This window comes from Amblyomma mixtum, chromosome 3 (genome assembly GCF_055824585.1).
Source record: "Amblyomma mixtum isolate Tamu chromosome 3, ASM5582458v1, whole genome shotgun sequence".
Classification (NCBI taxonomy): Eukaryota; Metazoa; Arthropoda; class Arachnida; order Ixodida; family Ixodidae; genus Amblyomma; species Amblyomma mixtum.
In genome coordinates this window covers 42,137,234-42,153,997 of record NC_143014.1, presented here as the reverse complement: position 1 = coordinate 42,153,997, position 16,764 = coordinate 42,137,234, and the positions used below count along the sequence as shown (strand labels likewise).

At 43.9% G+C, this 16,764-nt stretch overlaps 2 protein-coding genes across 9 annotated transcripts in view; both read right to left on the bottom strand.

The window, feature by feature from the left end:
* Nucleotides 1-79: 79 nt before the first annotated feature.
* LOC149349888 (hexosaminidase D-like) lies at nucleotides 80-11,010 on the bottom strand. 6 transcript variants are annotated; one of them, XM_089578879.1, is made up of 3 exons: nucleotides 10,993-11,010; nucleotides 5,744-5,850; nucleotides 80-2,106 (listed from the first exon to the last, which is right to left on the bottom strand). In XM_089578879.1, the coding sequence occupies exon 3, from the start codon at nucleotides 2,082-2,084 to the stop codon at nucleotides 315-317; it is 1,770 nt and encodes a 589-aa protein (XP_089435005.1). In that variant the 5' UTR covers nucleotides 2,085-2,106; nucleotides 5,744-5,850; nucleotides 10,993-11,010; the 3' UTR covers nucleotides 80-314. The 6 variants fall into 6 exon arrangements, with proteins under 6 accessions (XP_089435005.1, XP_089435001.1, XP_089435003.1 ...); XM_089578875.1 differs by lacking the exon at nucleotides 10,993-11,010 and adding an exon at nucleotides 7,482-8,414; XM_089578877.1 differs by lacking the exons at nucleotides 5,744-5,850; nucleotides 10,993-11,010 and adding an exon at nucleotides 7,482-8,414.
* The window catches only part of Nagk (N-acetylglucosamine kinase), a 25,883-nt gene continuing 11,191 nt past the window's right edge, over nucleotides 2,073-16,764 (bottom strand). The window contains exons 7-12 of one of the 3 annotated variants that reach the window (XR_016290174.1): nucleotides 16,361-16,448; nucleotides 15,013-15,110; nucleotides 11,598-11,676; nucleotides 10,993-11,177; nucleotides 5,744-5,850; nucleotides 2,073-2,106 (exon numbers count right to left, since the gene is read on the bottom strand). Coding sequence is in view for 2 of the 3 variants with exons in the window: in XM_089578885.1 (XP_089435011.1) it covers nucleotides 10,999-11,177; nucleotides 11,598-11,676; nucleotides 15,013-15,110; nucleotides 16,361-16,448 (444 nt within the window). In the remaining variant the exon portion in view is untranslated. Of the gene's footprint in view, nucleotides 2,107-5,743; nucleotides 5,851-9,267; nucleotides 11,178-11,597; nucleotides 11,677-15,012; nucleotides 15,111-16,360; nucleotides 16,449-16,764 lie in introns of those variants that run through there. The other 2 variants (XM_089578885.1, XM_089578886.1) reach the window with 2 other exon arrangements.

The following is a 16,764-nucleotide window of genomic DNA, read 5'->3' as shown; positions in this document are numbered from 1 at the left end:
CATTAACATCACCAGTCAGCCTTCTACATGCATTACAAATGACGTCTACGGCAAACCCGCTCGAGAAGCATCGGAAAAGTAACTTAAAAGGGCCTTTTATTGATGCACACTCAGTGAACATAAATATGTAGCACAGTACAGCGAACACCAGACAGTCCTGGCCGTGTCTCAACAAGAGTGAAGATGCATACAGCAGGTACAACAACAAAATGACATTCTAAAACCCCACTCACTAATAAAAAAAAAACAGCAAGTCCCGCTTTCCACGTTTGTTCGTGCACACCCCGGCAGAGTCCCTAGAGCACCGTGTCCGATCAGACTCCTCCGACATTGAAGCGGCGCAGGTCGGGTAGCGGGTCCAGCGGTCGCACGGGCCACGTACGCGGCTTCTTGATGGACAAGGCGTCGTTCCACAACTTCTCCAGGCGCAGCACCGATGGGTAGATGTTCTGCTCGATCCATTCCGCCACTGTGTACTCGTCAAAGACCTCGCGCAGCACGTCGCGCGCCTGATGTATGAGGGAGGTGAGCGTGTAGAGTGTGGACGAGTGTTCCTCAAGCACCTGGTCCACGCGGCTTGGCAGAGTCAGGTTACGGCGGACATTATACTCGGTCACCCAGGCTTTACCGATGGTAACATCATGCATGTAGTCGTCTGCTTTCTTGATGGCCTCGCTATGTGTCTGCGTCAGTCTGAATACGGCAGATCCGGGGAAGAAGCAGCCATAGCCTTTCTGCCAAAGGTATGGGTCGTTCTGCAGGTCCATGGGTGACCGGGAGTGGCTACACTTCAGCAAGCTGTGAAACCGCGAGAGGAGTTCAGTGCTGTATGCCCCATTCGACAGCACCAACAGGTTGAGAACCAGGGATGGCAGGCCAGCAGGGAGGAGTTCACACAGAGTGGCAAAATGGTCGTAGCGCTGCCAGCCAGTTACAACAATGCCACGGAAGTGGGGGAACTTGCTGTGCTGCTCATTCATCACTTCGAGCCAGCCTTCATGGTTCTCTAAGTGCATGCGTACATTGGGCACAGTCAGGGTCTCGCCAAAAGCACCTTTAAATGCACTAGCTGCCCACACAGCTTCAAATGCTTCACTGTAGGTGGCCCAGTTGCTATAGCTGATGAAGCGATACACATCCTTGACATAGGACCACACCATGGGTTCCACAAGCTTGCCCAGGGGCTTTAACTTCTCAGCGCTGATCTGCCGCAACATGTCATCCCAGATGATCGGCACTCGGCCATGTCGATCTCTTACATGGTGTGCCACACGCTGAACATGCATCAGGAACAGCTCCTCTCGGTCATGTTGCATACATCGAGAACAGTAGCCCATATGAAACACTTCATCACAGCCAATGTGCAGCCACTTGACATTCGGGTGCAGCTCCAGCACTTGATCTACAATTGTGCTCACAACTGTGAAGCTTTCGTTGCGTGATGGACAGAGGGCTGTCGGATGCTCATCAGCTTCTCGTATGTGTCTAAACTCCGGTAGCTTAAGCACAAACTCCAAATGTCCAAATGTCTGCACCAAAGGAATAACTTCAAGGTTGTTCTCCTTGGCAGCAGCAAGGATCTCTTCAATCTCAGACTTTTTGAAAGCATTTTTTGCACGGATTGGCTCTAGGGAGCCATGGTAGGGAAACATGTCTTCATACTCTAGCAGAATACCATTGGCGCCAGCTTCACGGATGAGCAGAAAGACCTGCTTGAGGAAGGCCACCTTGGGTGGTGCCCCCTTCAGGTCAAAGTGGACAAATCGCAGCTGAGGGATGAAGACTTTGCTTTTCGGGGCACTGGGTGCCACCTCCTTGACAGACTTGACATCTCCTCCTGGCAACCTCTCCTGCTGCTGCTGTTGCTGCGGGGCGGCCCACTGCTGCTCGGGAGCTGCGGGAGGGGCCATGCCAAACGGGGAGGCCAGCAGTGACTCAGCCCGTCCATTGTGGCTGCCCAGTGAGCTATACTGGACTAACACAACCAGCAGCACCACCACCAGCACCACGAATAGTAGAATGGGCTTCCTGCGCCACATGGCCAAAACAATCTGATGCACGCACAGCTTCCCTGTGGCAAACATTGCCCCCGCTCACTGCAACAACCTGAAACAGACAAACCCCAGCATGAGCACAATGCAAGCACACTCTATATGCGCTCATGCAGTCGCCGTGGCCCAACAAAGCAAGCTGCACACAACGTCATTTACTGGCACACTAAAAACTTCACATTCAGCCCAAAGCCTCGCTCGTTCAGTCAAAATGCGAATTATGCCGCATTTCCAAGGCAGATATGAAAAATTAAAGACGCTACTCAGCACTGGAGAGTTTTAACCACAAGCAATGTAATACATGGCTGCAAATGGTTCTCGGAAGTCGGGGAATCCCATGAGACAACCGGCTGCAGCGAGAATTTGCTCTGCGTTCGACGCTTCGCACACAGAGAGGTGCGTGCAAGACAAGCAGTCGGCCGCAATTCAACTGCAGCCGGACATCTGTTCCAGCAAATACTGCAAGTGGCAGAACAATCGAACTTTTTATGGCGAGTGGAATCACGAGCCAAGAAACACGCGGCGCGATGACGGCAGAATGACCACATGCACACGTTTCTGTCAACGCATGAAGTTATTATAAATTTCCATAGCGCCTGCCTTACCGATCGTTTCCTTTTGGTGCTTGTAGGCTGGAAAGCAGCCGAATAGTTATCGTCAAAATCTTGCGCAAACTACGCGACGCTGATAAAAAAAAAAAAAACCGGCGCGGAAACGGCTAAGACACCAAGTCGGCAGCCGGAAGACACTGAATCGGCAGCCAAGCAAATGTTTCATGCATACAAAGTACACCATACTAAAAAGCTGACCGCTGGCAACTAATTATGCAGCTCCGAGCGTTTTACACACAGCCAAGTTCAAAAGCTAAAATTTCTGCAGTAGGCAGCCAGGCTCCTCGTGGGTGGTGATTCTTTCATAGCAAATATGCAGCACTAACCAGGGAAGTAGAGCACTGCCCGGAAAAATGAGCGAGTTTTTTTTCAAGCCTGTCTCCAAATGACACTTCCGAACGAAACGCTTCCTAGAACAAAAACATTACATTACCCTGTGACTTCCATGATTGCCGGTGACAACGATGATCTACCGATGAACGACAAGTGAGGATTTTGAAATACTTTAAGCTATGAACTTGAAGAGAAGCAATAAACGAGAGTCAAAATGAAGCGAACAAAAATGGATATGCTGATGATACTTCGGATACGTTCTAGCTCTTACGTAGACTCTGTGGTAAGAACGACTTCTACCTTTTTCTTTCTATTTACGTTCTGCGGAGGAAGGGCGCGCCATCTACACATTAAATCGACGGCCGAGGCGAAGAGACATGAAAAAAATGAAACAGAACAAGTCACTACGAAGTGAAAACTCCATTTCACCATGAGCGATTCTCTAAAAAATAATTTTCACACAGCTGTCATGTGCACAGTATTCTCCCGCAGCTCCCCCGCATCCCATTTAGAGCATATGGCGACAAACTCAAAAAAAAACAACAAAAACAAGAAAACATTGAGCCAGGAATACAGGAGAGCGACGCGGTTTGATGGAGAGCGTGCGAGTTATCGCTGAGATGTGTGGGTGCTTTTGGAGAAAGGATAAAACGCTTACTAATGCGCCTTTCGCATAGTTGAGACCGCTGAGCGGGCTTTTATCCTTGTCCTCCGTTTCCTGCTTGCACAAGAGTGCAGCCAGTAGCGCGTCGCTCTACGGTTGCGGCTCGGAATTATTTTCGGCGTCGAATTTCTTGCCCTTTATTCATACAATCGCAGCGAAGCTGTGCCCTCGTGGCGGGCATTGCCGAGGCTTCGGCACGACGCTCGTTGGCACTTAGTGATAACAGAGCTCGTAATCAGGGTCAGATATGCCTCCAAGCGTATCTGCTATTCGTCGGAATAACGAAAGCTGCGCCTTTGTTCTTCGTTCTGTGTCCTGCAACCTCGAAAGTTCCGATTATTTTTCTACAATGAGTTTTAGCCTGGCCGAAAACACCTACGGCGTTTTTTTTATTATTTTCTTGGTTTGAGTAAATCGGTTCGCATTTAAGCAGTTGTGCTTGTAGCAGTGCGTGTCGAGAACTCTAATGTGCAACTAACGCACACATGGACAAAAGCCGGTTCACTGTAATAAAGTGCAGTTAACTGACTTCTGAGTGCGCATCATTTTGACCCGTAATCATGAAAACAGACCTTGCCAAGGAACTGTGTGACTGAAGTGTAGTATGCATCCATGTTTTAGAAGAGTGCAATGAAACGTGACGTTAGAAACAAGTACTAAATGCGAAACGATGAAATTAATTGGGTTTCTCCTTGGGGCATTTCATGCATACAGCTAGTACTGGTAATGTGACTGTGGTCGTATTCAATTGACAAATGTGGTGGGTGAAGCTAGTTTATTTCCTTGTTTCCAGCACCTTGCACAACCTTCAGTATATGCGCACTAAGTAATATACGATCACTTCTTGCCAATGTGGTCATAGAAATGTTACTATAAATTTTCAGCCCTGTTGCAGGGCAAAGACGTGGTACATAAATAGCTTGCAAAAGGACCCACATTGGCCCATATACACATACCCCAAGCTGCCAATACTGTAGATGGCATCCTCTGATTGGTCAGCATTTTTGCTGGACACAGTGCAGGTGTGAATCTGTGTTGCATTCATCTCTGAAAGTCAGATTCCCCAGGTACAGCTTCCACTGCAAGAAGCTGGTTACTTTCTGCTAAACTTCCGCTTAGCCTATGTCAGCATCGTCTGGTAAAGCCTGCTGTCTAAGACCTTGAAAAGCTGTACAATGTGCAGAATTAACCACTCTAAAGTCTAGAGGCCTATTTTGCAGTTTCTCGGAAAATAAAATAGTGGCAGCATCTACACAGTACATAAATGTGGCCCTGCTTTGAAAAGCCGTGCAGCACAACAGACAAATAGCATAAAAACATGCATCTTAATAGCTACTGGTGTATCTCTGACAATATTTTGAAGGCTGGTTAACCAGTGTGGAACTTAGGCTGTATCGGTTATTTGAAAAGACGACAGGAAAGTGCTGCCTTAAATTTATGAAATATGTAAAACATTGTACTTTTCTAGCTTTGAAAAGTTTGGTAATGCTCAAATAAATTGCTGAGCTAGCATTTGCAAACCCATGGAAGGCTCGTTCACATGCTCAGAAAATCTGGAGCACAACCAGCATCTTCAGAAGTTTTTCAACAAGAACTGAAATTTCCTAGAATTTCAGAACATGGTATTGCGAGTAGTGCAGTGCAAATTTGTTAATGCCGTTTTGCTAAATTCAGTGATTTTGCACAAGCCTCATGACAACTGGCCAATGGGTAATCAGTGTGTTGGTGTGACTTGGTCAGCACAAGTTACATAAGGTCCCCATATACCCTTTTCAGTAATAGCAGCAGCTGCTATCCCCAACTTAAACTATGTTACTGCTATTAACTCTTGTAATATGCAATACTCAAAACAAACCTAAGATGAAGCATACAAATCTATGAAATATGTGAGGCACTGCACGTTTTTTTATCGTCATAATGCAGTGAAGTGAGGAGTCCTTTCTGCAACCGAGAACACTAGGAAACTGTTTTTTACAGCATATACACTAAAACAATGTTAAGTAAGCATCCGGCTTTATCTACAATTGCAGCAGGCTATAAGTAAAAAGAACTCAGACATTGTAAAAAATGTTTTTGCTTCTCACCAAAGTTCACGAAATGCAGGCTTCCAGTTATTTTATGTGCTTGCATATCATGCCTCAGGTGTCAATGCATATGTTTGCTGTATCACAATGGCACACAGAGACTAACCCTAAAATGGGAAAAAAAGGACAAGCAAAAGATTGTATGCAAGTTTCTTCGAATGTATTCACCAATGGAGAAGTCTACAATTTGCATAAATTTTCTCAATATGAGCCTGAACATATGAAAGTGAATATACTTATACACCAGTCAAGCACACACATTGCTATGTTGCCTTGCTTCATGTTAAGGCCATTTCAAAGTACTTTTATGAACAAACTCTCAGTACAAACCACAAAACATTTTGCTAGCAGGGGCATGCAGAAAACATTAAAGCAAGTGGTTACTTTCTATCTGTGTGCCTGTTTTCATCTAGGTGAGGTTAGCCAATTTCCAGTCTTGCAAAGCTGCAAGACTGAAAAGGCAAACATGTTTGGAAGCATCAAACAGTGGTTTCAGCTAGGAGATTTTTCATGTGTGTTGCAGGTCTTGTTGAAACCTTCATGTGACATAGAATCTTTCATCTGGCATATTTCTTGCATGTGGCCAGCTAAGGGTTCAGTGACACATGTGACAGTGCTTGTAAATGGACTAAGAAAGAAAACCTGCGCACTTGCAAGTGCATACTGGCAGGTGACATTTACACGTCCATCCGTGCAGCAAAGCATAGAAAAAGGCCACACTTGCAACAGCAAAGGACTTTGGCATGAACCGCATGAGCCCATGACATTAAAATTTAGCATTATTTCTGCGCGAAGGCACTTTATACGAGCAGTGACACCTAGAAGCAGAAGCGGCCCATGGCAACCATGTCCAAGATGAAAATGTTAAGATGAACACTCATCTTGTTTCATTAACAAGTACAAAATAAATTTTGGCAATGAATTTTTTATAAGTTCAAAAGGTCTAGAAGGAACTAGTTTCGGTCGAGTGCAACACTGATTTTGACCCGAGAATCTATCTTAATTTCTGCTCCCTACGTGGATGTTAGCAGAGCAAGTAAAAGTGAAGCACAGATAACATATGGCCTATTAGGGTAACACAGTAGATTCCAAGACAAAGAAAGTATAGCGAAAGGGGAGACGAGATTAAAAAATCTGCACAGATAGGGTGGCCACAGCTGGTGCAGGACAGAGCCAATTGGAGGTTATTGGGAAAACCCATTATTCTGCAGTGTGCATAGCCCTGCTGATGATGATGATGTCTATGACGTTACTCCGGATATGGGAAGAGCGTGAGATAAAAATTCTCGTGCAAACATGCCCTCAATTAGTCGCTCAGTAGTGGGCATATCTGCACAAACAATGCTGACTTATCTGCCTGCCATTTCTCTGCCTCTTTCTGTAGCAGTCCGTTTAATTGCATACATTGTCAATGGCTTGCACGTCGGGTACGTGCAGCCACAGCATGGTGTGATCTAGCATATGCCCATTTCGGTGGCTACTCTGTTCTTGTGATAGCTGCATAAATAGTATGAGTGGTATTGAATGCCAACAGTTTTTAACTAACCACTGCAGGTGTAGTCGGCAAAAAAAATCTGTTCCTAGAATGCTGATTTATGCCAGTTCGATAGGAGCTGTACTCCACTAATGAATCTGAATTAAGTGTATACCCATAGCCTAATACAGTAGAACCCCGCTGTTGTTTTTCACGGGACAACGGGAAAACGACATACGCACAGTGGCGACTAAAAAAAATTACCGCGTGTGACCGACGACCGGACGGGCAGAATGGTTCCGCGCGGCACTGCGGCAACTTCGGTCCACGAGCGCGGCACGAACAGTGCCGGGCTGTCGCCCCGGTCGCAGCGAGGGCAGATCAGCAGGAAGCAAGCGCGCCGCTTCTCAAGCGTCGGAGTGCCACTGGTGCCACGGCGCTGACTCGGGCATTGTTCGGCGGTGTATGACTCTGCGCATGGCCTTTCTTTTAAGCGCTGTCGCCGACCTTAGAATTCGAGAGCAGCGATGTCTAAATTTTTATTACCGCTTTATCGTAAGCAATCCTTTCATCAAAAAAAAAAAAAAAAGATGTTCGCAGGCGATGACTTTCTGCTGTACTGCCCTTTATAGACTGAAGAGCGGGAACGGCCTGGCACTCGCTATCATCGTGTTCCTGCAGCGCCGCGCGTTGCCTTTCCGCCGCTCCGGAGATCGGCCACTTGCGACAACTCGGAACCGCACCCGCCGGGAAACGTAGCAGCCGAGTACATTGCTGTCTGCAGACTGCCACATTTTTTAAAAATTTCCTACAAGCACAACATGCGTCTCTAGAAACTGCAAGGCTTTGTTGCTCTCGCTATCGTTCTGCCTGCGATGCCCTTCCGTCTTGCCTGCATTGCTGTCGGTGGAAGGCAGGTACCAGCGAGGAGGGAGCGCGCGCAGAGCGGGAGCAGTTGCGGCATGGCACGTGTGCGCTTCTGAGCTGTTTTCGCCGCGGCCGCTTTAGTCCTGCACAATCCTCGTCTGTCGGAATTTAAACACGGCGTCTGTTAGGCCGCAGGCGAAAAAAAAAAAAAGGAACGCAGATGACAGAAACAAAAACCTGTCAGCCAACACGCGCAAGCTAACGCATCTCGTGGGCAGCGCAAACGCGCAGTCTACCGTCTGTCGCGGCATAGTTTCGGTTTGGTTTATGGAGTTTAACGTCCCAAAGCAACTCAGGCTATGAGGGACGCCGTAGTGAAGGGCTCCGGAAATTTCGACCACCTGGGGTTCTTTAACGCGCACTGACACCGCACAGTACACGGGCCTCTAGAATTTCGCCTCCATAGAAATTCGACCGCCGCAGCCGGGATCGAACCCGCGTCTTTCGGCGGCATAGTTTGTTTTGCGCCTTCGTTCGTTTGCACTAGCGTCGCTGTGGCAGTGGAACCAACGGAACTGCAGCAACAGCCAAAATGAAATGCACGCTGCCCATAAGCGTACGGGTTGTCGATGAGTGCGCAGCACACCGCAAGCCGCCGAACACAGTGCCAGTAAAGTGCCAATGGAGTGCATGCAGGCATACCTCTGGCCGCCGTGCCGCGCGCGTTAAACGCAGGCTTTCAAAACGCCAGAACGAGGTAAGGCATTCGCGTAAGGCGACATTCGTGACGTACCGTGCGCGGAAACGTTGCCACAACTGCGATGTAACAGCCGTGCTTGTATTGCACGGTTTCCTATGGGAGCTACAGCGGGACCGACTCACAACGTACCAACCAGGAAAACGTAGTACCCGGGAACGTAAGAGCAAGGTTATACTGTACCAAAGAGCGTAAACTGCGAATCATTTGTATGCAAAAAATACTAACGATGAACGACGACTGTCCTGCCGTATTTACTTTGTACGATTTGCTGTTATGTGCCAAACCCTGCCTATAATTACCTTACGAGTGAATATTCAAGTAAAAAATTCGCCATAAAAATGTTTTTGGTGTTTGCGTTGTGTTTACAGTACATTTATAAACATGCAAAGCACCAACACACACAATATAAACAGTTCCATGAAGTAAAATTCTGGAAGGTTACAAATTTATTGCACAAACACACACATACACTGTCAGGCTTGTCAGAGCTGCATATATAGAAAGAAATGAGTACTGGGCCTTGAGCGTCAATAACATTTGTAATATCTGATGTGAAAGTTCTGATGATGATGATGATGATGCTAGATTTTTTTGGCGCAAGGGCATCTATGGTCAGAGAGCGCCAGAACTGACAGTTCTGCCTCAGTGAGCAAGTACATGTGCAACAGCACAACAAGCTATTTAAAACCTCTTTTCAACATTTGCTTTGAGGTAAAGCATGCCACAGACATAGAGGCTTACTCTGGCAACTCTCCATGTTATCACAAAGGGGCTCTGATATTAGGGTGACCAGACATTCCATTCTGTCCTATACGGCCCTACTTTACAGCTTCCATCCAACAGTCGCATTTTTTTGTTCCAATAGAGTGTGTCTGATTTTTGCAAACACTCCACAGTGCAATGCACGCACATAGCCAGAAATTTTTTTCAGGAGGAGCCGAAGACAATTTTTTTGTACCTGAGGGGTAGGCCTTGGATGCGTGCCTGGTGCAATGGTCTAACTTTGTATCACATTTGTAATTCTTATGAGGGTTTCCCAAAGTTTTTCTGGAGTTGCAGATTACTTCAAGTCGTAAAGAGCTGAGCCTCAAGATGTTTTCAGATATAAGCAGAGAGTACACTCTATACAATGTAGTCAATTTACGAAAATTGATTTTTCTTTTTTGGAAGACATGACTGCAACACAGCAGTATATTGTATTACTCACTGTTGGCAAGAACGTAGCTTCTGTACTTGTACAAATTTCTTGAAATTCATTTTGTACATCCAAGCTTGATGTACGGGTGCCCAAGTTATTTGACAGCACTGCTTAGATCTTTTTGCGCAAAAAAGACGCTATGGTACGACAGCCATTGCTGTCGCTTTTTGACCCCAGAGCAAAAAAAAAAGAAAGAAATAGGATATTTTTGTTTGTTTTCATAGGGAATCAAACTAAAGTAAAAAACAATATCAAAAAAGAAGAAAGCTGAAAAAATACAGGCATTTTGCAGAAGGGTCTTGAGGCAGTCACAGTATAGTAACATGATAACATGAGTTAATTTACTCTTGGGAAAACTGGCTTATTAATACGGTACTGCAATAACGACAAGTGCATGCCTAATAAAGAAGTTACACAAAGAACTTTTACCACCTTCAATAAAATGTACAGTGTGCTCCTTTAGTATAAAATGCACATCTTTTACAAATATAAAAACCTATGGCAGCTGCAAATCTCATTACTGCATCCACAGTCAGAGCAATACAAGGATGGGATGGCACTAAAAGATGACTAACTAAAGTACACTGATTATCTGCTTAAATACTGACCTTTGGGTTTAAGATGCTCATGTAAACAAGCATAAACATTATACTTCCTCATGCTCCTGAGAAATACAGAACACTTTGAGTGCTCTGTAACTTGCTAAAATTAAGCTCAAGCAGTTGAAGTTTTGAACTGCATTCTTTACAGAAAAAAACAGTAACAGAGAAAAGGGCACAAACAATGTCACAGACTAAACAAATGAAGAATTAACTTGTTACACTAGAAACTTGACCAAGGGCTTGATGCTGGTAGGCTACATAAAAAAGGCAAAGTAGAATTATTAGCGTGTTTAACATACCTATTAAGGCATTCCTTTGCCATGCAAAAAAAAAGATAAGAAGATTTACCAAGACCTAATTTGCCTTGCTGCCCTTTTTGAAATGGTATAGTAGCCTAGAATTCTCTTTGAAGTTCATAGGGAGCTTGCAGTCAACCAAAGATGCACCATAGAATGCTGCTCCCAATGCAGCTGACACAGTTGGCTGAAGAAGAGTGAACTCTGAAAGCTTGGGACACAGGGCCTCCTCAAAACCTGGCAGAAAACAAACAAACCAAGTTCATCGTTCAACAAGAAGAGAACAGAACAGATAGGTGTTTATACACTGTCATGTGAATTTCGCTTCAGTTGACATGGTGAGTTCATTTTAAGCATGACATGAAGTTTTCCTTTCATGCAAAAGTGCCCACAGCTGTTAGTCTTTTCAATGCTGCAACAGAAATTGCTAGTCACCTTTTCAAAGCACCTTGAGCTCCAAGCATTTAGCTTCAAAACATAGCCGTACAACTGTACCGTGGACTTATTGCTTTGCACACAAAGTTCTTCAAACCGACTTCCACAACTAAAATTCAGCTACAGCCATTGCAAAATTTTAAAATTCAATGCATTCATTAGGTAAGAAGTGAGCAAAGGTTCGGTATTTGAGACCTACATCTCGGCTAAGCTGCAGCTCACCTTCTCGCAAAAGTTCCCAGCTTTTGAAGAGTGAGCCCACACAGACAATTGGAAGGCCTCCTTCAGCTTCCAGAAGGCTCTGCAATGTAGTTTTGTGCGACAAAACATGTCATCATTCATGGCTGAATCGAACAAAACCATGCACGGCTTTCATTAAAAAAAAAATGAATAAACTAAGATAAGGTTTAAAAACATTGCAATACTAATCCTTTATTTCCAGAAACGCTTTTACCCTGTAACAGTCTTGCTGCTAAAAGCAGTCACAATGACAAAAAATCACAAACATCTGCACTATTAGCCTCTAATTTCCTAGCTCATAACTATGATGAAGAGTACCTCAACAATGATAAAAACAAAACACTGGAAAGCAAGGGAAAGTCACAAGAAACTTTGAAAGTTACATAGTAATTAAGTCGGGAAGTAAACCAAATGCACTAACCAGGTACTGAACATATCAAAGTTATTAAAATATCTAATGCCTTCCAACCATTTGTCTAATTCAATTTACTGGTTCATCTGATGCGTGAACTTGGAGTGGAGAGAAAACAGTCATGCTCAAGGCAAAAAGAAAAATATTTTTAATAACATCCCCATTAAGTAAAAAGGGGGAAAAAATGCTTCTATAATTTACATTCCTTAATCTTTTGTTGTACTTCTTCATCATATCACTTTGGACTCTTTGAGGTTGCTAGTGATCTGCACTTTTTTTATGAGCTTTGATATCTTAAATGTAGTGATGTAATGCCAGACATGACACGTATATGAAAGAACAAATGAATGAATGAATCATGGCTCAAGCTTACTGAATATATGCCCGGCTTGATATACTATCCAGCTTCAAGTACTGACATAGCTTTTACGCTGGCTTCACTAATAATACTTCATTTCAGAAAAATGGTGAACACGGAGATAGAAGAAGAAAAACAGAAAAACTTGCTGCATTGTAACTGCACGTATGGTATGCACTAGGTGCCTCATATACACTGCCTTGCTAAACTGACAAGTGCATGCACAGAACCAGACTTAAGTTTATAATTTAAGATTTCTTGCACTTGTTAGACTCTTTTTAGCCACTGAGGATCGAGCATAAGCAGTCATCCTCACTGAGAAGCGTGGCCAGGACTAGCCTTAATTCATGCGAAAGCATTACTAGTCCCAGTACGAGAAAAACCGGCGGAGTGAATTAGTGTGTTAGTATGTTAGTGCATTTACTCGCAAATGGTATAGAAAATCCCAGCGATGGCAAGAAAAACAGGATGACATCATCGAGCAGTCATAGGATGCACACAGCAAGCCGAGCACCGCCATTTCAGACAATCGTACAGTGTTCCAGTTTACATACAGTTTACATATGGCAGACAAGTTGGAGGCTAGCTTGCAAAAGGGATTCGAACCGAGGATTCGAAAGGGAATGCATCTTCAATTGTATGCCTTCCCAGACTCTCTACCTCTTCCTCTAAGGCATGGTTGAGGTGTCCACCGAGATGTGAAACAGTTACTATGCTATTTCCTTTGCTCAAAAATAAAATTTTCGCACCAAAATTATGACGCAACCATTCGTCGTACACCGTTGCAGGTGGTGTCATATGATTTCTCGTTGCATATAGCATACGTCTCTTAGTCAGGTTGGAGGCTAGCTCGCAACAGGTATTCAAACCGAGTGTCTGAGTGAAACCTTTGTGGATTCAGCATTTGTGGAATCGGCGCTTGGAAGCACACCTTCGTTTCATTTCTCAGTGCGCAACTTGCGTCAAGGTTGAACACTCACTATGACACACTAATGCTTTCACCTTCACAGCACGTAAGCAGTCAAGTGCCCTCTGAATTTATTCTTTCTTCAGTGGAACAAAAAAACACTGTGTGTCACTTCTATGGGCCTGAAAAAAAGAAAACTTTAAAAGCATGCTTTACTACTGCCCTTGCTAAGATGAAGACTAGCTCTTTAGACCACAATAACTCAGCAAAATGACAGACTGCTCTTTAAAATAAAGATCTTAGGACTCTGGTTGTCTGCATCACTGGCATATGAAACAATAAAGGGATTGCTGAGGTACTAGAATGTTCATGAACCTGGCCAACCATTTGTGACCATGTGCTATTGGAAAAAAAGTCTCCAGGACGCGGGGCCGGCAACCAAAGCACATAGCTTTGTTATTGCTGGGTGGATTGAAATCACACTTCTTGAGGTGAAAGTTGTACTTGGTTTCTCCATTTCACACTAGTAAAATCAGGCGATTGTTGACAAACATCTCTGCAATTTGTGCATATCGCTATTCATGCGTCCTGAAGACTTTTGTCCCCGATAGTACTGCACTGTAATCATCGTGCCCACTTTCCTCTTTGCTCTTTCTGAAACCTTTTCATTTCTTCACCATCACTCCACCAGTTTGAGGTAGCTACATGAGCATTTTTTAAGTGAAACTCTCCGCTCTTCACTGTTAACCCCAATCAGCGGCTGTAAGAACATAAAACATAGCTTAAAAACCAACAGGCTAAATACAGAAGACCTAACTCTCTTTTCTAAACATGTTTACCGTCCAAGGAGGTATGATAAGCCACAAGTGATAACCACACTATCACTGGACAAGTGGTCAAAAAGCTCAGATAAAAGGTGACAACACTGAGAGCACGGACTGTGCTCCTCAAATGAAGCATAACATGGATGTAGTGACTGTTGCCTAAATGCTGTAAGTCATCATTTCTGTATCACCAAAGTACTACTGTGTGAACGCTGACTGTGGCTTGCTTCACAAGTTACTTCAAAAAATTAAGCTTCTTGTAACTTGTGCATGTTTATTTCTCTATAACTAGGCAGCTGCCATCTCTTTGTCTTAGAAATTCATTTGTTTCTGATATTTGTTTTGTTTTAAGACCATCCTTGCGTAATGTGAGAACAAAACTGTGGTTGGAAAGAGCACTGAAACTGCAAACTTTGTGAACAATCATTAAATTTGTGCAAGTGAAACAGCTACCTCATTTTTATGACAGAGTGAAATGGTTTGGGCAGCACAGTGCATGAACAGAAAATAAGCAATGTACACTGAAACAATAAAGAGGAAAGCTCATGCTCGCACAATTAGTGTTAATTAAATTAGACAGCATCACAGTGACACAGTAAATCAGTCAAAAACACACCAAAGCACAATTTTCTGCACAGAGGTATGAGAATTATGCCAGAATGTTAAAAAAAATTAAATAATACTACCAACGATATTCATTCTAAGGAAATATCAAGTAAATACATATCTCAAGGTTTGGACAGTATTTAGATCAGTAAACGGTATTACCACGCACAGACCATGCACAGACAGGTATTGTCATGCGTCAATTTCCCTTTTCTTTGGAAGTACCACTTACTTCCACATGCTTAAATGAGGCTATGCAGCAAAACTGTAAACTAAAAAACGAACATTACCTTTTCAGCACGAGGCACCACCGCTACGACATGGTCTGCCAGGTCCTTTCCAGAAGCCCGAAACAGATGCTTGCTTAGCTCATCTCCTTCTCTAGCCACTGATGAAAATCAAAAGAAAGTCACAGGTGAGCACAGTGCAGACTTACACTCGCTCTGAAATGGTGCATCTCAGGAAAGAAAGAAACAAACAGAATCATTCAGTTCTGTTCAACCACAACCAAACTCCTCTTCCAGGCCACTTAGAGCGTTGCTTCACATCAACGCCAATAATTCATTTCCTAGACAAGCGGCACCGTGTAAGATTATGTCTTTGTAAATGAATAAATTGGATGTTGAAAAGGCAAAGTAATGCAGCCAGACGCAGAATAAATCATGTATGCAGGCAAACTTCCACAGACGGTGCCATATGCTCGCATTGATGAACAAAGAACACAGCTGTGGCACTACTGGAATATACATCTAGGGTCAACCACACCACAATCTTCAAATAAAGCAACTCTGACTACCCGCATGAGAGTGAAGCAGCTTCAACGTAAGTACAGACAGCTTTAGTCACTTATATCGCAACTGCACAGCATGAAATCACAGATGGAAAGTGATCTTCACCACATTAAAAAGCATCTAACATGGGCAACGTCTGGGTTCAATGCTGTTCACTCGCTTGTCTTCTCTCTGAACTTCACTGTAATAATGTCACCATGCACATGTGGAAAACCTGTCCATGAACTCGAGTGAATCATACAGAAAACAAGCAGCTGCAGCCAACAAAGAGCTAAAAAGGCAGACAGACTGATTTACAGACAATCCATTTCATTTCAAGCATTTGTCCATTGGCAGGTGGGCTTAGATCTCTCGAGACACTCAGATGATACAAAAAAAAAAAACAGTAAAATGTAAGAGCACGACTGTACCTATAAAATGAAAGAACATGAGAAATGTCAGATGCCCCTTATCAAACGTTAAAAAAAAAAGATAAATATACAATAAAAAAACCTTGAAAGGGCACTCAATCATAGGCTGTGTGGGCATGCAAAAGGTCAAGTGGCTTAAAATCGAAAATAACATGTCCCCAACACTCAGAGGTTTTTCTTGACAGCTTAAAAAACATGGAATCAGCCTACAGAAGTGAGTACTAGTTAAGAAAACAGTTGTCATGAATAAAAATCACCATCAGCCACGTGTCTCATTTCTGCTAGTGCGATTGCATGATGCATGGAAGCAACTGGTACCAGTCACGAAGTCATGCAATAAACAGGCCAGTCATGTGAACTTAAGATAGTTGACCACATACTTTCTGTTCATTAGCAAGGAACAAGTGTGTGAAACATAGAGAAAAAGAACTGCTCACATTTTGCCAGCTTTACACACATCCCTGCAATAAACTGTTTCTTAAAGTTGGTGTAACAAAAGGGCAAAAGCTCCAGCATGTCCTGGACCTGGACAGCAAAAAACATGCATTTGATCAGGCAACACAACAGCAGATAAATGTGTTCATTGGTGAATGTGCTTGATCACCATCAGCAACAGCCAAGTTAATCCTACTGCAGGATAAAGACTTATCCCCTTAATGTCCAATTACACCTGTTTTATGCCAGCAGTGGCCACCTTGTCCCTGCAAATTTCCTAATCTACTCTCTCCATCTGATTTTGTGCTGCCCTCGACTATGCTTCCCTCCCCTTTGTATCCATTCTGCTAGTCCAATAAACCACTGGTTATCTGCTTTGCGCATTGGACGTCCTGTCCAAATCTAC

Coding starts and splice junctions, on each gene's coding strand:
- LOC149349888 (XM_089578879.1), bottom strand. CDS start 2,084: ATGTTTGCCACAGGGAAGCTGTGCGTGCATCAGATTGTTTTGGCCATG.